The sequence below is a fragment of the Pezoporus occidentalis genome, unplaced genomic scaffold (assembly GCF_034315485.1).
Source record: "Pezoporus occidentalis ecotype Australia unplaced genomic scaffold, CSIRO_AGI_Poc_V1 ctg109, whole genome shotgun sequence".
Lineage (NCBI taxonomy): Eukaryota > Metazoa > Chordata > Aves > Psittaciformes > Psittacidae > Pezoporus > Pezoporus occidentalis.
This window is the reverse complement of record NW_026912875.1, coordinates 2,977,026-3,001,735: the sequence shown is the minus strand read 5'-3', so window position 1 is coordinate 3,001,735 and position 24,710 is coordinate 2,977,026. Positions and strand designations below refer to the sequence as shown.

The 24,710-nt window shown below is 40.5% G+C and overlaps 1 protein-coding gene across 6 annotated transcripts in view; it reads right to left on the bottom strand.

Moving 5' to 3' along the window:
• The window catches only part of ARMC2 (armadillo repeat containing 2), a 69,135-nt gene extending 52,072 nt beyond the window's left edge, over positions 1–17,063 (bottom strand). Inside the window, exons 1-6 of one of the 6 annotated variants that reach the window (XR_009966031.1) lie at positions 16,945–16,983; positions 12,063–12,284; positions 10,656–10,728; positions 7,736–7,904; positions 6,215–6,422; positions 2,976–3,026 (exon numbers count right to left, since the gene is read on the bottom strand). Coding sequence is in view for 5 of the 6 variants with exons in the window: in XM_062624965.1 (XP_062480949.1) it covers positions 2,976–3,026; positions 6,215–6,422; positions 7,736–7,904; positions 10,656–10,728; positions 12,063–12,280 (719 nt within the window). In the remaining variant the exon portion in view is untranslated. The other 5 variants (XM_062624965.1, XM_062624986.1, XM_062624956.1 and 2 more) reach the window with 5 other exon arrangements.
• Positions 17,064–24,710: the final 7,647 nt, after the last annotated feature.

Genomic DNA, 24,710 nt, shown 5'->3' with positions numbered 1-24,710 from the left:
TTTATCAGGGCATAGCCAGACTCAGCAGCTTCATCTCAAAAAGAAGAATGACATCTCCAGGGAAAGTTAAAAGAAACTAATGGTGATCCTGGGAATAAGGGCAGGATGCAGCAGATCCTGAGTCAGCAGCAGGGGATAGGATGGTGGAAGGACCCAAGGCAAAGGAGAAGAGTCAGAGATAGAGCTGGAACAAGTAAGAGAGGCTGCAATTGATTTTCTCAGACAGCTTGATTATTTTTTTTTGAGGGGGGGAGGGGGGTGTTAACTATTTTGCTTTTACAAAACAACAGATACATACTAAATTACTTGCAGGCAGCTAAAGAAATACGAATTAAAGTATTAAACCAATTACACAAACCTCTAGTCAGTCCTGTTTCTCAGTTTTTCAAAAGCATGCAAATAATTTAAAAACTGATAATATAGATGTCCTGAAATTACTTCAGGAATTATAGAGGATTATATCATAAGTAACATCACCAGAAAAGACAAAAACAAAGGGAGTGAAAACTATAACTGAGACTGATACCACTGATACGAGAAAGGATAAATAGTAGAAAGGCAACATAATTTGCAAAAATACGTTGAAAAATAGTCCAACTACACTCTGAGTCATCCTAAAGATGAGCAAATAACAATTTCTCTATAAACACAATCATGGGCATAGCCCATTACCTATGACAGCTCCAGTGATAAAAAGAATATAGAATTCTATTTATACAGGCTGTTGATGAAGAACTTCATGCACATGTTAAATAGTATGGCTTAAAAGAATAATAGAGGTTGATGAAAAACCTATATCCTTATCCTTTTTCTTCTTTGCATCTTCTGCCTAATACAGAAAATAGTAACAATATCTACTTGTGGCAGAGTATCTCTAAGCAAGCAGAAAACTGACAGCCTAATTCTAACGATAAAAAACACCTAAAATACTAGCCTAAATATATTTGAGTCTGAAAATCACAGCATCTTCATCTTCTTAACCTGAATACGCATTCTCATTCTAAATAAAAATTCAATCTAAATCCATCATTACTCTACCTAGACTGAATTGGCATTCCTTCTTTACCCCTTGCAAGGCACACTTTCCCATTCTACAATTGCCATTCAATTGGCAATAAGGGCTCTCAAGACCTAGATCTCCCACACTTGGAGACCAATGACCTCATCCTGAAATTAATGACTACAGTGGAGAGACTCCCTTTGTCATAGGCAATAGAAGTGAGCCTAAACTCCACTATTTCACAAGTGAAGAGACCAGAGATAACAGCTACCTATCGCTCTTTTCTTCAGAAATCTAAAGAAAGTTATGAAAAAAGAATTCTTCATTCTCAATTTTCTCTCAGTGATTCCCAACCCTACATAAGCACCTTCTTAGGACAGGTGTCATACGTCCTTGGAAAACAATGCAGAAGGCTCTACCTGCGACAGCTTTGCCACCACTCAATTGTTTCTTTCTTAAATTAGTGGCCTCAATAGCTAGTGGAACTGAGGCAGAAATAGAAGAAGATTAGTTAGGAGTAGATTAATGTCCCATTTCCATGTCTTTATGAGAACTCCAAAAATTGTGAATATACATAATAAGACAAATCCTGAAAGAAGTCTGGAGAATCTGCAGCAATATCGACTAAACCACACAACAAACTGATGTCCACACCATGTCATTCATTTCAGAGCAAAACAGAATGGGTGTTCCCTTCAGGAAAGGGATCTACCACCTCCATAGGAATCCTTTTCTTTGAGGAGAAGATGAATGAATATTTCGGGCACAGATGTGAAGCTCATTTAAGCAATCAGACAGAAGCGACTTCCAGTAATCACTTGTCCCCTGCTTTTCTCATTTTCTATGGAACCGTTCCAAAATTATAAAAGGCACAAAAAAAAAAAAAAAGAGAAACTATTCCTATGGAAGCAGTTAATGAATACCTCTCAAGGAATCTGTCAAACAGACATTTAACGTGGACAGCAATGGTGAAAGAAAAAAGGGCACAGAATCCTAGAATAGTTAGGGTTGGAAAGGACCTTAAGATCATCTAGTTCCAACCCCCCTGCCATGGGCAGGGACACCTCACAGTAAACCGTATCACCCAAGGCCTCGTCCAACCTGGTCTTGAACACTGCCAGGGTTGGAGCATTCACAACCTCCCTGGGCAACCCATTCCACTGCCTCACCACCCTAACAGGAAAGATTTTCTTCCTTATATCCAATCTAAACTTCCCCTGTTTAAGTTTTAACCCATTACCCCTTGTCCTATCACTACAGTCCCCAGTGAAGAGTCCCTCCCCGGCATCCCTATAGCCCCCCCTTCAGATACTGGAAGGCTGCTATGAGGTCTCCATGCAGCCTTCTCTCCTCCAGGCTGAACAGCCCCAACTTCCTCAGCCTATCTTCATACAGGAGGTGCTCCAGTCCCCTGACCATCCTCGTGGCCCTTCTCTGGACTTGTTCCAACAGTTCCATGTCCTTTTTATGTTGAGGACACCAGAACTGCACACAATACTCCACGTGAGGTCTCACAAGAGCAAAGTAGAGGGGCAGGATCACCTCCTTCGACCTGCTGGTCATGCTCCTTTTGATGCAGCCCAGGATACGGTTGGCTTTCTGGGCTGCAAGCTCACACTGTCTGCTCATGTTCATTTTCTCATCGACCAACACCCCCAAGTCCTTCTCTGCAGGGCTGCTCTGAATCACTTCTCTGCCCAACCTGTACCTGTGCCTGGGATTGCTCCGACCCAGGTGTAGGACATTGCACTTGTCTTTACAGCACCTTCTAATCCTTTGGCAGATATTTATAGAAACCACTTTAGAGAAAGCGTAGAGCAGGATGCTTGGGAATCAACTGTTTGCTACCAAGCTTTTCCTCACCAAAGGCACCTATGTTTCTAAGGAGTCCTGCAATGACATCTAAGCTTTCAGAACACTGAAAAATTGGAAGAGGGAAAAAAAAAAAAAAAGAATAAAATTCATTTTTTCTCACCAGGGAAACTGTTGCTCTTCATCAGCAAATCTGCCATCACTGCTGACACTTCTGTTGAAATATATGAATGCAGAAAACATTTTAGAACTTTCATTTCTATAGCAATCACAATAGATGGCAAGGCACAATGGCTGGATGAAGATATAAACAAAACTTAGTTTCCTTATGGTTGTCAGAAATTGCTCCTTGCTTTCCTGAGGCAACATGTCAATAAATCCAAACTACTTCAATTAATCTACCTATTCTAATTAGATGGCTATTTGAAAAACAGAATTGCAGACAAAATGACGCACAACTCTTTTCCTCAAAAGGTCTTTTTCTCTTCTCCTTCTCTCTTCCCCTCACTCCCCAGTATCTTTATAAAGCGGTAGCGATTTCATCAGCACTGTTCATCTCTTCATCAGTCCTTGGGATGACAAAAGAATCCCAGATGGAGCAAGTCACTTTGTGGAATACTTCCCTTCTGTTCTTTTTGAAATAATAGTAATAGCATTAAAGGCAAGAATCACTATGCTATTTTGGCATGCTCTACAGTTCCATCAGAAAAAAAAAAAATTAAAAAAAACCAACAGCTTTATTGGAAAAGTTATTTTGGTACATATATAGGAACTGTGGGGAAAGGGAAGTAAGGAGCCTCATGCACTTTCTCTTTCATGAAGTGTACTATTTCTGTAATTCTCTTTCTTAATTCCTGCAAGGATTTTAAATCACTAGGATACAGAACTGAGCCTGACAACTGCTTCATATGGAGAATGACAGGACTCCAGGTGATGCAAGTTTTCACATTCCTTTAAGCCTTCATTCTATTACTCCTGAATACAATGCACTTTAAATAGAAATATCTTTAAATTTCATACAAGATGCCTCAAGTATTTATGACATAGAAGCAACCTAATCAGAGCAATCATCCAATACCTGTAAATATGTTATATTGAGAAAGAATGACGAAACTGTTACTGCAATAACACCTCTGTGGTACTGGAACCTTTTATATACAACTCCTACGAGACCAAACTCAGTGAACTATACTGAAGGATAGGTTTGTGGTATCTTTCAACTACCCTGTCAGATGACAAATGGCATCTCTGAACTCAGAAAAGGATACAGATCAGCATCTGCCTGACTTGTGAGTATCATATGTGAATACCAAACCAATGTGTCTATTGGCATAAGTCTTAGCAATGAGCTAGAATGTATGAGGGCAGTTGAGATTACCTAGAGCCATTCCATCCATACGATGGCATGAAATACTTGGGCTGATACAGATGAAGGATTTTTGTCTTTATTAAAGGGAAAGCATTTTGTTTATTTTTGTGCATACTGCAGCACTGCAGGTATGTCTGGTAGTCTAAGCCATATGAACACCTAAATGTTGCTAGTGATATTTGGCACAAGGGTATAAAGCAGCACAGGCAACATTGACAAAAATAATCTCCGTCTCAAGTCCACAGAAAGCATGCACAACTTGCAGGAGAAGGTAAAGCACCATTCAAAAACATAGATCTTGCATACAGCACAAGAAGAGGGAAGAATAGTACGTTGCTCTTCTATTTTGAGAAAACTAGTCAGAACAGGATTGGAAAATATTATCTTAAGGCCAGTAATTTGAGAACTAATTGAAGGGAGATCCACCTACTTACAGAAGTATTCTTCCTAGTTCAAACATGGACATAATATGCTACATGCATTAACAATCCATCTTTTATGGTTAGAATCATTATTATTTTAGCTATCATCTTAAGAGTCTGAAAAGTAAGTAAACAGGTCAAAAAGAAATTAAGCCAACAGAAGTTATGCAAAACAAAGCTTGACAAAATATTCTTCAAATATGCCTAATGGTACTTGAAGAATATAAAATTGAAAATACATCATTTTCCCCCTTCCACTCATATTTTCTAAAACTCCTCTTACACAGAGAAAGAGAACAGAAAATGTCCTAGAAAACCTCATGTTGCAACAAGCAGTCTTTTTGCTAATAGGCCTTTCTCTTTTTTTCTCCGCCTGTTCCTAAGAATATGTCAGTAGAGAAACATGTCCTTCACCCACCTTTTTCATTGCTGGGTTTATTGTCTCATTTTCCCTCCCTCCATACTCATGAAACTTTTTCTTTGCTCCTACAAGTCTCCAGTCTTTTCTTAAATCCTCTTTCAGTTTAATATACAAGAAGAGTGCTATGATAGCTCTGCTATGTATCATTTGCTATAACAGCCTCAATGGACAACATCCTCTAAGCTATACGATACTATCAACAAGCTAGCAAATGAAAGGCATTTCATTTTATAAAGCTAAGAATCTACTCATTAATATCAAAGGTGTTTAAAATGCCCAGGTAAATAAGTTTTTCCTAAGCATATATACATTCTAGAAAGAAAATATCTGTGGGCAAATATTTACATTTAACATTGACCAAGTGTTTATAGGATGCGTTTTGAAAATAAACTGTCATTTATTCTTTGTTGTAGAGACCGTTAGTTCTGTCTATGTTATTAGCACAAAACAGTTGTTCATTCAACTAATAATGCAGCAACTGATACACCTGCTGAACATAGTGCTATGGGCTATTTCTTCCTGTGCGAGAATTCAGATCTGAATCAAAAGGGGGAAAAAAAAAAGACTCAGTTATGAATTACAGAATGGATGTATTGATCTAGGTTCAGAATCAGGCATGTGCATGCATCTCATCAATCTCTTATGCCTGTTTGGTCATAAAAATAAAATTGAACTAAAAAAATTCAAAGCCAAAAAAAATAAAAATCTGTCTGTATTGGCAATGAGTTTAAGCCTGATTTTTGTGTATGATCACGTATTTCCCCAATACTAGAACTGAAAACACAGCTCTACTCATCTGTGGAGCTAAAGGAAAAATGTGTATACCTTTAAAAAAGAGGCTTGAACTGTAAAAGCAAGCACACTGAATTTTAAACTTGAGCATTCTATATGCAATTATGAGACAACTTAGTTTCGCAACGTTAATGATCAAACAAAGTTATTTCACATCATGCAACTTACTACCAGCAATTTTTTGGACAAATCAAGTCTTTTGAGTGTAGAAACTTCTTAAGAACAGAAGTGTAAAGATTTTTTTTTTATTAATAACCTAAACATAGTTTTGTTGTAATGCATGAATAGTGCTACCTTTAAATTCCACCAATTTTAAACATTTTGATACTTAAAAAGTTAAATATATATGAAGAGGGTTGTGTGGAAGGCACACATTACTATACTCAATCAATACTGACCTTTCTCCTCTCATTTGAAACAAAAGTTTTCCAGCTGTCCCTTTTACGAAGTCTCTACTCTCCAATCCGCTGACATGCTCATTACAAATTAATTGTCTGCTTTCACCATTCCATGGTATGTTTGACCTTTGCTCTGCTAAGCAGTCATTATTAGTCCTGCAAAGATTATTCATCATAGCTGGTTGTTCAGAATCTAGCTTCTCTTCCTCTGAAATAGCCAAAGAGAATACATTTTGTAGAAGTATTCAAACACAATAAATACACAAGACAGAGCTAAAATGAACTACTGTTTGGCATGTTACATTAAATCTGCTTGTATCAGTTTAAAAAGTGAGAAAGCTTAAGAATAATTAGAGCGAAGTATAAAGTCATTAAGTCTTTCCATAGAATCATAGAATAGTTAGGGTTGGAAAGGACCTTAAGATCATCTAGTTCCAACCCCTCTGCCATAGGCATTCCATTTTGTGTTTTAACATTTTTATCTTTAATCATTTTTTTTATTTTCCTTTTAGAGATAAGTGGATTGTACCATGTGAAAAAAGTGATTATATTTCAGGATCTAAATATTATGAAGGAACTCACTCAAAAAGTAGCTGTTAATATTGCACCTTGGTATCTACACGTGACAAGAACATGCCCAAAAAACCTTACGTAAACATTTGCACGATCTCCAAAGAAGAGAAGAAAGGAAACTCAGGCTATAGCTACATCAGGTTCTCAACTTCTTCAATTAGTAACATCAACTTATCCAGGCTAATGGATTAAACTACATCTACGATAAACTGCATAAACTACTAAATACACATCTATAGAATATGTACACAATAATGAGGTAAAATTTAGTACTTTTTGTGTAAGACTTATTTTGCAGTAAGGTAAAAAGTGAGATATTCAGTTTATCATGTAAAGTAACAATCCCAAGCCATGTAAGAATTGTCATCATTACAAATAAGTCTTCATTAAAAACAGATTTCCAACACGTTTTACAATGAGCCAATGTGCAGGAAACTGAGATGTCAAGACATTTCCATCTGCAAAAAATTACTTTTAAAGTCCATGTTTTGTGACCTTTATTAAGTCTCCACTAATGAAACTCTTAACAACAAATGCAATGTAGTTGGAAGTGTGTCAAGACATATAATTTCTTTTTACTCCTCCTTTATACTCAATAATCCATCAGGGAATCTCCTTAGAGGATGCCATCTCATTATCTCTTTAAACATTTCAGCAGTTAATGTTAATTTTACCCATTGAAGAAAACTTCCAGTACAAATTCCATTACTTAGAAACCTATAGGAAAAAAAAGGCACGTGTAGCTTTCAACACACTTTCAGAAGTGAAAGCCAGTATAATTTATTAAATCATATTTTCAAAACTGCCTTAAAGCCATTTAAGTAATTTTTAAATTTACTCTGAAAGGACATGCAGGTCATTTAATAGAATAATTCATGTAAGTAACAATATTAAAACCCATCACACAGTTATTTTTCTAGGAAATAATATATATTAAAATGTTCTTACTCTGATCAGGAGGCACCGTTTTAGCCAAAAGGAAGTTTCCCCAAGAAGTTCTTCTAAATAAGTGTGCCCGAGCATTGCTGACTTTTCTGATCTCTGCAGCATCAGCAAGAGTTTTTGGAAAGGAAATGGAAGAATCTTCATCTTTTGCAGAAGTGACTAATACCGGTTTCTGTGGCAAAGATAAAGACAATGTTTTAATAAAAGCACAGATAATTTCACTTTCATATAAGCAAAAAATGCAAATTATTTACACAAAAAAAATTAAATTCAGAATAGGACAGATAGAAGTCCATAGATTTGCTCATTAATAAATTTTCATATAGATTCCACTACCTTTTATCACCACAGAAAGCCATTAAAAAGCAAATATTCAGGAAGGGGCAGAAAACAAACAAAAACTAGCCTGAGTAGAGCAACTGAAACTCAGGATCATTTATTTTCCTCATAAATACTCATTTAGCATCATCTGCAGTATGATTACTTGTAAAAAAAAAAAAAACTAAAAAATGTTGTGCCAAAGACCAATTCTAGAGGCATATTTGTTCTTCATGATTCAGTTTTGAGCATTAAACAAGTATTTCAAAAACACTTCAAATGCGTTCATATCACATGTACCACTTCCTATCACACTAAAACAAATCATGCAGATCCAGACACATGCAAGTTCCAGCTTTATTTATGTCAGTACCTTGCATTTGAGGATATGGCAAGGCCCTGAACCTGTGGTACAGAACACTTCTTGTGCCCTAAATGAAGACATTGCCCTCTAAGATCAAGGCTGTCTACCAATTTCCTTACAATAAAGGATCCATTCAAAAGTCTCCAGTCCAATCCTCCAGAGCTCTCCCCACTAGCAAACAGGTGAGAAAAAGGTGAGCAAACAGCCACCGTGACTAACACAAGCTTTTCATTTACAATGTACTAACTTCTCTCCATTGGCAAAGTAGAAAAGGCAGGTTCTGCATTGGTCTTAACACATACTCTTCCACTATCATGCACAAGATAAATGAAAACTTAACACCAGTTATTAAATACAACTGCAGATACATTTAATCTAAGTATGGTCATAATTTTTAAATTTGATTCACATAAACACGTTACCTTATAAAATTATTGAAATATAACATTTCTTAGATTTCTCCTCCCTAATTTCCTAAAGAATATTATCTTGAAGAAACAATATATGCAGCAAGCATACTTACCTGTTTTAGCACGCTCTGCTCTCTCAGGTACTAAACAAATGATCATGACTCAATCTCATATTTAAATATTAAATAGAAAAAAATTTGAAACAGAAGATATGCTTATAAATTGGAAAAAAAAAACAACAAATTTTTCACAGAGGGGGGGGAAATTTTACAAGTACTTCTATTTGTTTTTAAATACACTACAATCATTACCTTTTATAGATGTGTAAGTCAAATAGAAAGCACAATCAATCTAGTTACTTTCAAGTCATTGATCACAGAACCACAGCATAGTTGAGACGGGAAGGGATTTCTGAATGTTATCTTGCCCAACCCCCCTGCTCAGGTAGGACACCCAGAGCCAGTCGCTCAGGACCACATCCAGGAAGATTTGAAGATCTCTGAGCAACCTGTGTCAGTGCTTTGTCACCCGCATGGCGGAAAAAGTGTTTCCTGAAGTCTGAAGGGTACCTCCTGTGTTTCAGTTCGTGCCCCTGGTTCTGTCATTGAAAAAAAACACTGCCTCTGTTCCCCTTCCCCCCTCCGTTTTTTGTTGGTTGTTTATTTTGCACTCTCCCTTTGGATATACATGGATAAGATCCCCCTGTGCCTTCTCTTTTCCAGGCTGTATGTTCCCAGCTTTCCCAGCCTCGGTCCAGGCCTTTCATCATCTTTTTTCATTGTCTTTGTGGCCCTTCATTGGATTTTCTCCAGTAGCTCTATGTCTCTCTTTTAATGGGGAGCCCAGAACTGAAGCCAGCACTCCAGGTGTGGCAACTCACTGGCAACACTCCTCCTAATGCAGCCCAGAATACCATTAGCCATCTTTTTAATAGCAAGGGTACGTTGCTGGCTCATGTTGATGCTCATAACCTTTTTCTATTTCAGTAATCTTACACAAAGAAAGCTGACTCAAGTATCCATCTTCTGATTCTTGTTGATGTCACTTAGAAATATAATGCAATACAGAGATATTTAAATAGTTTTTCATTATTTTCAGATTTCTTTTGGGGGAAAAAAAGTCAAAACTGACTTTTGAAGTCTCAGACTAACATTACAACAGCCTTCCACTTCTCCCAACCTATTTAAACTGTATCTTTTCCTTACGCTACAAATTAATGTATTTTTATGTCAGTATTTCCCGAGTTATTTCTAGAGTACTGTGTCAGGGACAATAGGTAATGGTCCATGGTGAAACACACAAAGATAGAAGAGTACTGTTTGTCCACTTTGGCTCCTCCCCGGAGAGTCCTGCTTTGGCTGCTCCCTGGAAAGGCCAGCTTTGGTTCCTACCCGGAAAGTTCCACTTTAGAAATCCCTGGAAATGTCTCGACCCTTGGAGACCTTTCTAGATATTGCTGGACACTTCTTCCATCTTAGGCTGGCCCCCTGCGTCAGAACAAGAGTGCATTTTTGTCAGTATAAAAGCCCGAGCCTCATGCGATGTGGGGGAGGCAGAACTTCATACCACCCAGGTCAATGTTGCCTCTGCAGGGACAGCCGCTAAGGTTGAGCCTGTCTCCTCGCACTGCAATGATGATTCTCTGAGCTGGTTTCCTGATCGTCTTAACAGGGTCCTTGGGGTTGGTAAGATAACCAAACATCAGAAGTATCCTTGACCGTATCCTTTACTATCTCTATATTTTCCTATATTAATAAACTAGTTGAGAGTTCTCCATTTGTCTCTTGTTTTCTCTCACCTGTAATCCTCAAACTCTGGAACAAGTACTTACATGTTTCAGTGGGCTAAGACGAACACCAGACAGTGGTCTTGATTCAGCCAAATCAAAACTGGATGCATGAAGACTAGTGTAAAGAAATTAAACACAATATGAATAAAGCAGAGTCAACATTTTGTGTTTTGGGGATTTTGGATCTGGTGGGGTTTTTTGGTTGGTTGTTTTTTTTTTTTTGTTTGTATTTTATTACTTGCTTCTTGTATTTTCCAATGAATATGGTGAAAAGGAAGAAGAAAGGAAGACTGACAGAGCACTTTATCACTCTTTTTCCATGAATTCTATTTAACTTTGATATGTGGGAATCCAGCAGCACCAAGAGAGAAGAATTAAAAGATCGCTTGCACACCTGCCATCACACAGCTTACTTCATACACATCTACGACATACAAGCCTAAACCCACCCACAAACTAACTGTGGTTAGTGCCCAAGGTATCTGACACAAGCTGCAGAACACCACAGGGCAGAAACCACAGGTTTGTATAGCCATAAGCATGCTCCTTCCTGTACACATGAGAAGCACAGGCAGAATAATCATGGATGGCAGCCGGAGGGATCTCATTACCTGGTCACCAACGAACATCAAGTCACTCTCAGGCTCTCGCCTCCTCTGAGGACACAACATGATGCAGTAAGGAGTATCCAATACATTGTGTGCCTGAAGTCATGCTGCCATGAAAACAGCATGGACACTGACTTACTTGTATGGCTTTTCCAACACGTTTCAGTACCCTTTCTGGCATGCCTGACACCTAACATTATGAATACAGTTCCTATCTCCTCCCTACAGTCACTACAGAATTGGCATATACAGGAGCTAAAAAAATAACTGGGAAAATGGATTTTAAAAGCCCAATATACAACTTTTTTCTCTTTTGTCACAAGAGACATATTTATTGAGCTCTGTGAATTATAGTACTTAACAAAATGCCACACAAATAATTCTGAAGTAGTATAAATTATGATTAAAAATGAGCATTTCAAACTTCAAGACCTACAATTTATGACTAAAAATACCTGAGAAAGCTCTGAAAAAAAAGATCTAGCATACAGTTTATGTGGAAACAAGCAAGCTTTCTCAGTTTCTTTTTTTTTCACAGGGAAAAAACTGAAGCATATATATGAAAAGCCTACATTGTCTTAAGAAAAAAGTGAGGTACTATTTTCCTATACTATTCTTTACATACAAAACTACTGTAAAGTCTGCCTCTGGTATCTCTAATCCACAGGAACTTCCTGGACATGTAGATTAACACCAACAGTAAGGATCATTAGAAGGTGGTGAAGGATTAGCAATATGAATTAATACAGGGGAAAAAATTCACTGGAAACATAATTACAGAATCAAATCTCTTGTTGTTAAAGCATATTTGGAAAAAAAAAAATCTTAAAAGCCACAGTACCTAAAAACTGAAGGGGGTCTATTTTGAGGAGCTCGTGAGGATCCAGATCCAAAAAGTCTCCTTTGTTCTTCTGTAGGTGTAAATGGTCTCCGAGTTCTCAGTGTTCGTAGAAAATTTCTGGCTTCACTTATAATCTCAGAACTAGTCTTCTCCTTTGGCACTGAAAGCTTGTAGAATGGTTCTGCCTCTTCTGTATTTTTATTCTTTGAAGCTTGCATTCCTCTGCAAAGTAGTGCACAGGAAGAACACTACAGCATATATGGAAGGCACCGAATGTAATGCTACTTCAAAATGACAAACTATTAATTCATCAAAGGTCATGTTCCCACAGTGTAGTTAAAAAGGCTACTATAGCAAAATTCTAGACAGTCCTGCACTATTTCTCAGTTCTGTAGGAAAACACTGAAGAGCAGAAAGCATCTGACATGGAGGACCTTCAATTTTTTAGAGGAAGCTGAAGTACACCACACTCAGTACCACAGTGCTTTTTGGGCCAAATGCAGTACTTTCCAATACTACAGAAAATCTGTTTCTTAACACCTGATTACTTATAAACCATCATAGCCACAACACAAATTCAGTAATACGCTGTAAAGAGACACTTCCTTTCCAATGAACTTAGGAAATCGAATATAAGTTATTGACCTGGCCAAGATGTTTCCTAATAAATCAAAGAGGTATTATTCTCAGTAACAGAAGCACAGTTATCGGTAACCAATAAGCAGAGACAAGGAAGAATAAGCAATCCAATCTGAGAGAAATGCCTCCCCAACCTACCCTCAAGCACATGCAAATGAACTTAACACTAAAATAAGATAAATTGTCAACCCAAACTTTCAATTAGTGTTCTGTCCTGCTGCATCTTCTAGCAAATGCAGTGGGCAGTGAAATACTTGCTTCATTGTCTCCGGAGCCCTCCAAAATCAATCACTATCTTGGTGCAGTTCTCTGCAGATACCATCCTTGTCATTTTACAGAAAATTCATCATGAGCCTTAAACCATTCAAAATCCCTCTTGTGCTTTTCAAACTTACCTAAAAAGAAAAATATGTCTCTGCACTGTCTGTGACTCAGACCATCTGGTAATTTCTATTCTCTCACATAATTTATGACAATGAACCGACAGTAGATCAGACACCAATATCTCAGTTATTTCTAAACTATGGAGGAAAAAAAAATAAAAAATCCTATTTCTCTAGTTTCTTCGTTCACTTCTTCTTGTTCTGCATTTTCACATGTCCAATTGCCTCTCCTTTTTTCCTTGAGAGCCTGTACATTCTGGCACAGTTTCTTCAATTAATACACAATTGAACACCTTCAGCTGAACTACACAAGATAAAATTGGAAGCTAAGAAGCAGTGCACCAACCTCTCTCACTAAAAGGTGCACAATTACAAAACACAGGAACAGATCAGGAGCCTGAGCCTGTCAGTGTTTTTAATCTTTCTGATTACCATTAATACATCTCTGTGACTGAATTTGGCTCCCTATGCTCCCCACTCTTCCCTCTGTTACATGATTCAGAAGAGCTAAGTAAGGAATTCCACTGCAGCAGTCTGTCTGGAGCAATTACACAGCCATTCCTCACCGAACAGGGAAGGTAGGTTTCTATTCCCTATTCTCCCAGCTACCGGGAGTCAAGATTTCGACCTTTACGTGAAAGGTCTTCTGCATAGGCCATATATCTGACACTATTAGTATCAAGCAGATGTAGAAACAACAGCTATGAATAAACACTAAACCATAGTTAACATGATTCTACAAATCATAAATTTAAATTAATTTACAAATATTCTTTTCTGGTCTATGTATTTCCATCCACCTTGCTAAAATTTAAAATAAATCTTCTCAAGTAATCAACTATCTTACACTTAATCTCTGAAGGACCCTGTTCTTAAAATCTCTGTGCTCTGACACTGAAACATATATTTTTATGGGATTTACATATATGTACCTAACAGTTAAACTAAGAAACAACCTGAGACATAGGATGTGTTTCTGACACATCACTGATACAATCAGCATAAGGTTTTGTTAATTCTGCTATCCACTGCAAATTTTCTATCCTAGAAGTACATTTATTTGCCACAGTTAAGATCAAGCTTCCATTATAATAACTTTTTGTTGAAGCTTTCATCTCTTACCTATTTAACTGTCACGAGAGCTTTGCTATGAGCTTAATTAGTGAAGTCCTTCTATTTGGGCACTGTTAGTCACCCTTCCAATCCATTAAAAACAAAGTTTTAACAATTAAAGTCGCAAAGGGAACCTATGGCTTAGTTCGGATGCTGGACTGAGCTCACTGCTGCATTGATACCTGAGTGGAGAGGCGCGGAGCGGCCTTCCCCGGCGCTGGCGGAGAACAGCCTCCGGCTCCCGACACCGAGAGCAGAGTGGGGCGGGAGCTGTCACCTGGGGGCGGCACCGAGCAGAGCTTGAGACAGCGCCGAACCGATGAGAGCATTAACACCTCGTCATTTCGGCGTAAAGGGGTATTAGACACACTCGGAATTGAAGTAGTGATACGATACAAATATATCATTAATAGATATCCCATAATTATTAGCCAGAAAATGTAATAGAACACAGAATAACAAGTCAGCAGTGTCACAAAATGAGATGTGTGTGTAGATGTACATGATAGGGCAAAAAAGCTTACTCTTTCTTGCAGACATGAAGGATCCGTAAGTAATTTTTTTTATCTGAATGAGTCTGGCTGCTCTGCCATCACTGTGCAACCACTGTCTCTTTCTCAAAAGACAGCTAGAGAAAGAAAATCTGTACTGTTTTGAAACCACAGAATGGTTTGGGCTCGAATGCAACTTAAAGCTCAAATAGTTGCAACCCCCTGCCACGAGCAGGGACACCTTCCACTAGACCAGCTCGCTCAAAGCCCCACCCAGCCTGGCCTTGAACACTGCCAGGGATGGTGCAGCTACAGCTTCTCTGAGCAACCTGTGCCAGTGCCTCACCACCCTCACAATAAAGAATTTCACCCTAATAACTAATCTAAATCTACCCTTTTTCAATTTAGAACCGTTATCCCTTGTTCTATTCCTACTTGCTCTCGTAAGTCCTTCTGCATCTTTCTTGTAGGCCTAAGGCTGACTCATTCAAGCATCAAGCAATTGCTCTGCTGCAGCAGCCCTCAAGAAAGAAGCTTCATCTGCTCTCCAGCGTCCCACACCCCAGAAGCTTTGAGGAAGCCCCTTCAGCTATATCACACCAGTTCTGCTCCTAGAAAACTACCACCTAGATCTGTCCATACAGGAAAAACCCTCCAGTCACCAGAAGCTTTCTTGACTTTGATGAGCATAAGGACCTGAATCATTCAATCACAATGCCAAAGACCATTTTAAATTAAGGTGCAACAAACGAGTACAACAAGCAGAAAGTAGAAGTACAGGATGAAGAAGCAGCACAAGAGTGGAAGGGAAACTACTGAACTGGCTGCCCAGTGTTACAATCTGGTTTTACCCTTGGCTTTCATTGTTTATACAAGCCTAGTTCTACCTTTGTATCTATTTGCAAGAATTTCTGTTTTTTTTTCCCAAACTCTATCCTTTAAATAAATAAAGTATCCCAATTACAAATCAGAAATAATTCTAATTATTAGTGCTCTTCTTGAAAACCCATTATTGTTCCCATTTTGCTCCCCAGTCATAGCAGGGACAGATAAAGGGAATGTCACAGTGTCAATGGGAACAGCATAATTGGTACACACAGATCTTGTCACCCACTGCTGTCACTGTTCCTCAGGTACCTTTTAACTCATGCACATGAACGGCTCTTCTCTGACTCAACTGGAAGGCAGAATATTACAACAGTGTCAGAAAACCCATACTTAAGTTCTTGTCTTTTCTTCCCCAGTTGTTTACTCCAGAGGACTGGTTTTCACTGTACAGGAAGACTTGAAAGCAGTAGAAAGGGGTACAGGATGAGAGAACATGGAATTAGTCCTAGTGAGATGCTGCACCCATTGAACACTTACCTGGGGCCCACCAGCACATGAAAGAAGCACGGCTTTATGTGGCACCACACTGACTCTGCCATCCTATCTCCCATCGCAAAACCAGTGTCACTTAATTGCTACTGCACAGAATGGGTATACTTGCAATCACTATGTACACTGAGGAGAAACCCTGCACTCGAGCCCTGAACACTCTGCTCACCAACACCTGAACCCAGCTTTTGTCTTCCCAAGCAAATCGCGAGAAAAGTTAGCACCCAAACACAGGTTTAGTAAGAGTGAACTAAGAATGGGTATTATTAGACACAATTTTAAACATCAGTGAGCTACCAGTCACGCTTTCAGTATGGTGAAATTTTGCAGCAGAGAAATCACTATCAAAAGAAATGAGGACAAAGTAATGAGAAATTGAGCCTACAGCCCCCAGTAAACAGAGCAAGGTTTTCGGCCCTTAGATACCATGTTCCAAGTAAGCAGCACCGTGGAGCTCAAGCTGACTGAGGCTTTGCGGAGTAACCAAACCAAGGCCGGCAAACAACTCTCCCGGACGCGGTGGATAGCAAGCTGCCGGTAAACGGAACGCAGGTTCTCCTCCTCCGGCCTACTTGCCGCACGCCCTAGCCGGGGCCTCGGCGCCCAGCGGCGAGGGGGCACCCCCGAGGACGAGCATTACTGGCGGGCAGGGCAGGGCAGGGCAGGGCAGGGCAGTGCACTGCAGGCCAGGGTTGCCGCCGGCACCGAGCGCTGGCCGCGGAACCTGCTGCCTAACGGTCCCGCCGACACGTCCTCCCCAGCGGCGGGACCCTGCTACCCCTCACCCGCCTCGACGCGCCCGGTGGCACCAGCACTCGCTGTTCCCATGGCAACAGTACACACCATGGCCGCCGAGCCGAGGGCGAAGAACGGCCCTACCCGGCAGAGCGCCGGGGCCGAGCGAGTCCCTCACTCACCTCCGCCGAGAGAGACCGCGGCCTTCCCGCGGCACCGGTACCAGTGAGAGCCGCTCGCTCCCCTTAGCCACACCTGCAGGGTCGGGGTCGGGGAGTCCGGAGACGCGAGGGCGCCTGCGCGGGCACCTGAAGGCGCATGCGCATGCGCAGCTCGGTGCAGGCCAGGGCGGGTTGCGTGGGGTTGTGCTAACGTTGAGGCGGTGTCGCTGTGGTTGTCACCGTTGGATGTGCGAGTGGTCCTGCTGCAGCCTTGACCTGTGGAACGATGGCTTTCAGGTGGAGGGCACTTCCCCTGTCCTGGCTCACGTTTGGGGTGTAGAAGCAGGTGGCAAAGGCCCAGGTTAAGGATGACAGAAGTTTCTCTGAAATGCTGAATGTGAGCTGTTATGATACCCTCTTTCAGGGGTGTGATTTATGGAGTGTGCACAGTGACGTTGAAAGTTTATCACAGTAAAACAAAACCGGGGGACAGTGAGGCACTGGCACAGGTTGCCCAAAGAAGCTGTGGCTGCCCCAACCCCTGGCAGTGGTCAAGGCCAGGTTGGAAGGAACTTTGAGCAACCAGCTCTGGTGGAAGCTGCCCCTGCTCATGGCAGGGGATTGAAACTAGATCTTTAAAGTCCCTTCTAACACAAGCCATTCTATGAGCTGGGTACAGTGTAGCAGCTGGCACAAAACCTCTTCCCTGGGTCCACTGATCAGGCATTGAGGGCCAGATCGCTCATCCTGATGGCTTCCTACCAGGCCACAAGTGCTGTCACATCTCCTGCTCCCCTTCTGTTCTCTGGGAGGCCATTTTCACAATGTCCGTAGCAGTGTTCCTCCCAAATCAGTCCCACAGGCTGGAGAACTTTGTTGGTATGGCACAAGGGGGTCACCTGCAGTGTCTCCCCCAAGGTGCCTTCTGGGCAAGGTCCTACCAAAGATGCAGCCACCTCCAGGATTTGGCCTCCGTTGCCCAGGTGCACCAGACACTTGCTGAACTGCTCCCTTGCATGCCTTCCACTACAGGGATGGGGAATGTGATCGTGGCCTGTGTCAGGAAATCTCCAGACGTGTAGCAACAAGCAGGATGGGTCTGTTATGGCAAGTGAGTTGTTCATGACTGACAAGGACAGTCTTTGTTCACCATCTCTGAATGCATTTCGAAATGTATCTAAAAACTGCTATAGGAGGGTGGTTATTGCCTTTTGTGAATAGTAGAAAACCACAACAAATACAGCTCCATCTGAACAACCTTCTTCTGTGGTTCCTTTATAACATACTTAAGATATATCTGAAAGCACTCTCAGAATAAATTCATCTTGTGTATATATTTATATGTAAATATACATATATTTCTGATTTGAAGTTCCTTTTGCTAATTGCTTACAAACATCATAACTTTTACTTCCTCATGTTTGTTAGACAAGAACTGCATGAATGTTTTAAATTTAATTTGTCTTTCTAAATGCTGTTATACATCTGTTATGCCCCTTTCTTCTAGAAAATGTCCTCTTACAGTTCCTCTTTTGATTTTGACAGGCATTATGATAGCAGTAAAAAGATGTCTGTGTGTAACCCTACCCAGTTTACATAACACATGCCATTATCTCTGCTAGCTTCTACATTATCTCTAATTATTAGACATCTAGCCCTCTTTCTTCTGCAGCCATGTTCAATACCTCAATACCTCAGAAGTAATGAAAATCCTGTTAGTATTGTACTTGCTTTTCTTTGTACGTTCTTCCTCAAAAGCCAAGAGAATGTGTGTTCATGTGCATGCACGCTATTTTCAGATCAGTCACAGCTCATTCTCTGTTGTTTTCTTCTGAACCTTTCTTCTATTGAGGTAATACAAGCAAAGTTTCACAGAAAAATGTGTAGATCTATTTCCTGGTAAAGCCAGTTTGGAGCTCTTTTAACTGTTATCATCTCATCATACTTTAAACAAATTTTAAATCCACCCAGTTAAACCCACTAAGCCTTCCTTCTTGGCATCTTCTTTAATTCTTTTCATATGCACATTATTTCTCCTCTATTTTCTAGGTCATCAAATTGAAGAGTTAATTTTTTATTCATTTTCTGAGCTTTGGCAATTATAGCAAATATTTTTTTTTGTGCAGCTTCTCTGCTATGTCTCAACTGTTACAACTTTCTCACTTAAATCCCTTTTCTCATGGGCTTTTTATTGCATGAACTCTCTTGGCACCTATTTTAAATCCAGGTACTTAATTAAATCTCCTTGTTTGCAATAACACTGCTTTAGAATGGAAGTATCATCAAAACACATAAACTGATTTGGTCTAGGCAAGCAGTGTTAGCTCAAGAGATTGCTGATGTGAAAGCAGTGTGTTCTGAGCAGTTCTGTCTAACTAATGAAATAACACAAAGTACTCAGTTATGTCATATTCATTCAGATTATTTTTCAGATTTGAAAATCATGAAAGGGATTTTGTGCTGCTATCCAGTCTCTATTTTCAGTTTAGCGAACTTAAATCTGTCTCAAAATGAAACTTATTTGGATATCTAAGCATACAAGGCCATATTTCAGTGCAATTCAGAATTAGTTAACAGTGTTAAACACTTTGCCTGCCAAGTGTTCATTTATACTTGCTGCTTCTTGCTGCTGACCTGTAAGAGCAGCCTCCAGTGCAATTTCATCAACACAAATGGCAGTGCAATCCCCATTTCTCCCTATTTCTTTCCTCTTTTTTCAAAATGAAACAACAGTCCCACCCCCAATCTGGACAAAAACGTTCCTGTCATGTTCAGCTTTGCATAGACCATCTGGTACATGCTGTTAAATAAACTCTGTGTTTCATATCACTCATAGCTCATTACAAAGGCAGGTGAAGTAGTTCATTTTATGGCAGTTAGAAACAGCTCCTATACTAGATGGCCTAATAAGTTTCAATCAGACAGGTTTATGAAGATCTCCACTACGTACAGCAGGGAAATCTGTGACAGGAAAAGAGCACTGGTATATGATGAGATGACCAGTTGGTGGGTTATGGGAGAGCGGTATATGCTGTTTATGTTAGGTAAGGCTTTTGACTGTCTCCCATTACATCCTCACAGGCAAACTGGTGGAGTATTGTCCATTTAAGTGGGTAGTGAGCTGAATGAAATTGGGCCAAACTGCAGAGCTCAAAGGGTTGAGATTAGCAGCACGAAATGCAGCTGGAGGCCGGTCATCAGCAGTGTGCACCCTCAGCAAGATTGCTTATGATGCAAAACTGGGTGGAGTAGCTGTTACCCCAGATTGTTGAGCTGCCGTTCAGAGGGACCTTGGCAGGCTGGAAAACTGGGCCAAGAGGGATCTTCAGAACCTCAGCAAAGGGAAATGTAATGCCCTGCACCTGGGGAGGAATAACCCCATGCACCAGTACACATGAAGGGCCAATTGGCTGGAAAGGAGCTTGGCGGAAAAAGACCTGGGTTTCCCAGTTGACACCAAGTTGAACACAAGCCAGCAATGTTCAAAGCTTCCTGGGCTGCATTAGGAAGACCATTGCCAGCAGGTGGAAGGAACTGATCCTTTTTTTTGTGCAGCACTGATGAGGACACAGCTGGAGTACTGGATCCAGTCATGGGCTTACCAGTACAACAAAGACACAGACATGCTGGAGTAAGCCCAGTGAAGGACCACTAAGATGACTAAAGGGCTGGACTGTCTTTAGTATGAGGAAAGGCCGAAAGAGCTGGGACTGTTTAGCTCAGAAAAGAAGGCTCTGGATGGGATCTTACCTGTGTGTATAAGTATCTGAAGCGTGCAACGAAGATGGAGTCAGACTTCTTGGTGGTGCCCAGCGATAGGACAGGAGGCAGTAGGCACAAATGGAAATACAAGAAACTCCATTTAAACAGAACAAATTTCTATGGTAAGGGTGGTCAAACACTGGAACAGGTTGCTCATAGAGGTCTCCATCTTTGGAGGTATTCAAAATCTGGTTGAAAAACTCCCTAAGTGACCTGCTCTAGTTGATTGCTTTGAGCAAGGGGGTTGGATTAGATGGTCTCCAGAGGTCCCTTCCAACCTTAAATATTGTGTGATAGATTTCTTTTTTTTTTTTTTTTTTTATTCCTTAAAATCTTATTTGGATTTGGCTGAAATTTAAGATTTTGGAAATTGACATGTCTGGCTTGCATTGCTCAGTGTGATGTGGTCACTGTGCCAGCATCCTGCAAACTCTGCACCTTACCTTCACTCTGACCAGCTCTTGATTCCCTTCATCCTCACTGTTCAGTCCCCCCCTCTGAGATTTCCCGATGTAGTTGTGCCGGCTTCCTAAGTGAAATACCCTTCAGTTGGTACATTTGTGCTGACACACAGCATGCAAGGACTTCTTGTACCAGCTAAGCATTGTAAGCAATCTACCAGCCGCACACCCACTATGCAATTGTCCCTACATCAATGACTGCTTTCATTGAATTCCTGTTAATTCTGCTGCCTCTGTGAGTGACTGGAAATCCCTGGCATGTTAGCAGAATGCCTGCTTTTCTTCTGGCCTGCCTTTTGACTGGACTAGACAGACAGGATTCCACATGACTTTGGTGCTGCTGCTCAATCTAAAACCCAAATTTCTACAGGCAGACGCTGCAGGATGCTTGGGGAAACAATAAAAAATAGGTATGGAAGGAAAATGTGAAAATGTGAAGCTCATGGAGGCCACAATCCAATGTAAAGTGTAAAAGCAGAGATAAGGCCCAATGCCAGGTAAAGAAGAAAAGGCAGTTTATTTTCTCGCAGGACACAACCTTAAGTTTAGAGGTCCAAGGTGTTTCTTTTAGGACTGGTTTGTTGTATACACCTTTTGATGGTTGTGTGTTCATTGCAGGGAACATACTGAGCTGGTATACTGTTCTTATCATTCACATAAGCCTATGAAGGATACCAAGAACTGGCTTAATCAAAAGAGATTTTGAGGAACAGACAGGGATGGAGTCAAAACTACTGAGATGCAGAACCCCTTAGGGAGCTCACTGAACACACATAGCTAATTGAGGAAGGGAATTCACTGTAATAGGGCTGGTGTATTAACATAGCGATCTTACTTTCTCAAGATTTCTTTCGCATAGGCATTCTTTGACTTTTCCTCCTGCCACATTCTCTTATCAAACTGTATTGACCAACTGCTGGGGGAGCAAATATTAAGAGTATATTAAGAGTACTGAAATACCAGTATTTGCCAAAAGTCAAAGTTGAAACCAAAACTTTCACAGAGCAGAAACAAAGCTACTGCAAAGCAGTGAGTGAGCACATTCATCATATTGCTTTAAACCAATAACATGCAGTATCATTGGAAGAAACCCAAATTACTTTAGATGATTTTTAGAGACAGTGGAACCAAATTAGCACTATAGAAATTTGAACTCCTGACTTATATCCAGGAAATCTAAAACAGCAGTCTCAGTCCATGTGCAGCACAGTGCATACAGTCATGCCAGATCTTTGCATGTGCTAAGCAGAGTATCTGTGAATATGTGATAAACTGGACCTGTCCAGAACACATTGTACTTTATGTATACAGACTGCCTGCAGACCAGAGGTGCTGCATGTCCATAGCATGTCAGACTCATTGTTTGGGAACTCACATTACACATGTGGTTATGCAGTTCAGGCCGCCGGGTTCCATGCATGCATATGGTCTCCAAGCTCTATATATTTTCCATCTATCTGTTCTACATATATGATAGAAGGAATGAATTTGTGTGTAATATTTGGAAATGTCATTGGAAAAAAAGCACTAAAACACTGCTTTGTGCTGAATTCAGGCAAGGGGATGAAACTTTGCTCAGCAAATGAAGGTACCTGCTGAGACCTTTCATTGTTTTTTGTAGGAGACCACAAAATTGGGGTTTTCTGGTTGGGTGGCTATTTCTGGTTTGGTTTTTTTTTCAGTTACAGGGGTTTTGTTTTTACAAACACCTTTCCAACCAGAGCTGCCTCATCTCTGTTGCCAGAGTTGGTGGCTTTGTAACTCTATTAATGACAACAGTGTAGATGGGGAGAGAAGTATGGGCTTTCTCCCAAACAACATTCATGTAACATACTGTCTAGAGATCACCATGGAAAAGCACTGCTTTCATTTTTTGTATTCAAAACAAGGTGGGACCAAATTGGACACAAACCTTATTTGCTGTTCCACCACAGTTAGCAAAGCTGATTGTGTCAGGTATAGCTCATATTTCCAGTACATTGCCCAGCACGAAAAGACCATGCAGCAGGAAATACTTAATTTTGTGTAGCTCACTGGAGACTGAGCAGCCCAAATAATGCCAAAATGCCCAGATCAGAACAGCTTTTCGAAAAGCTGGCACCACCTATTCCTCCACTGTCTCCTTTCAAAGAGCTCGTGACTTAGGGTGAATGAGTTATGAGGTTAACACAAACTTGACATTCAACTCTGAAATTGTTCACAGTATGACTGAAAACTACAATTTGTTCTTGTAGTTTAGCAAATACTTACTGCAAATAGTTAGCTACCATTCATTGTCTCTATGTTGCACTTGTCCACAGTACCCAATATTTTAGGTTGCTCTTTAGATATGAAACAATCCTTTCATCTGCCCTAAATGAACAAAAGAGCTCTGCTGTTTGATATACTCCAGGTTTCTGGCAGTGAGAAATCTGCAATGTGGAGGAACAATACATACAAAAATAGGTTATTGCAAAAGATAGAAGTTTTTTAAAATCTGACCCAATATTGACACAGACTTTGTGATGTGACATTGTACCTCGCAGTATACAATGGCTGCTCCACAGTATGTGGCAATAAATTAACAGAAGGCAATCTACCAAACATGACACAAGGTATTCAGGGCTAGCCTCCCATAATGCCAGACGTCTTTTGCTGATAAAAGCCCGATGCTCTGAGGACATACTGCATCTTGAAAAAACAGCCAAATGTGAACACATCCTGCCAAAACAGCTATGTTGGTAGCACATGCCAGCAGAACTTCTGCCAGTAAAACTTTCTAGTTCAAACAAGGCCAGAAGCAGCAGTAACAGTGGTACACAGCCTCAGGGCACCTCATGAGCAGGCATCCCAGTGGCTGCTTGCACAGTGACAGCAGTGCAAGAGGTAAGGGGAGAGCCCAGCTGCCCTTCTTCTCACCAACACCCAGGCCAGTGCAGGTTGTAACCCGTATCTCCTCTGTATGCTTCTGCTGCTGGCCTTGTTCGAACAATGCAGTTTTACTGCCAGAAGTTTTGCTAGGACAAACTCTTGATATTCAACAGTTGATCTGCAGGGGTCTTCTTCCTCATAGGTCCAGTTACACTGATGTTACACAGCGCTTCTCACTAGGCTGCTGTGCATCCATCTGTCTTACTTGGCTTACTCCTGCCTTACCACCAGCAGTCCCATCTCTGCAGTGCTATGCCAATGCAGCAAACCCAGCTTCCAGTAGGTCATTTTCTGCTAAATGATAACAGGACTCTGTCTACACTCTGTTGGAAAAAAAAAATACTCTTCCACTCTTTTCAAATTGATCAGCAACACAAATGTAGCACTAGACACATGTAGTGAGACAGGTGCAAACTTCAGTTTGGCTGCTGTAAGTGGAACTTCAACATTTTTGACAAAAGATCATGTACAGCAGTGACAATCATTTTGCAAATAAAATGCTAACAGGAAAAAAGAAATATCGCTGATCATTATTGAGAGATTTTCATTGATTTTGCTGATAGTGAACTCTCCAGCTGGAAAAAGTGATAAGAAGTAGAGAAGGGCTAAGAAGGTC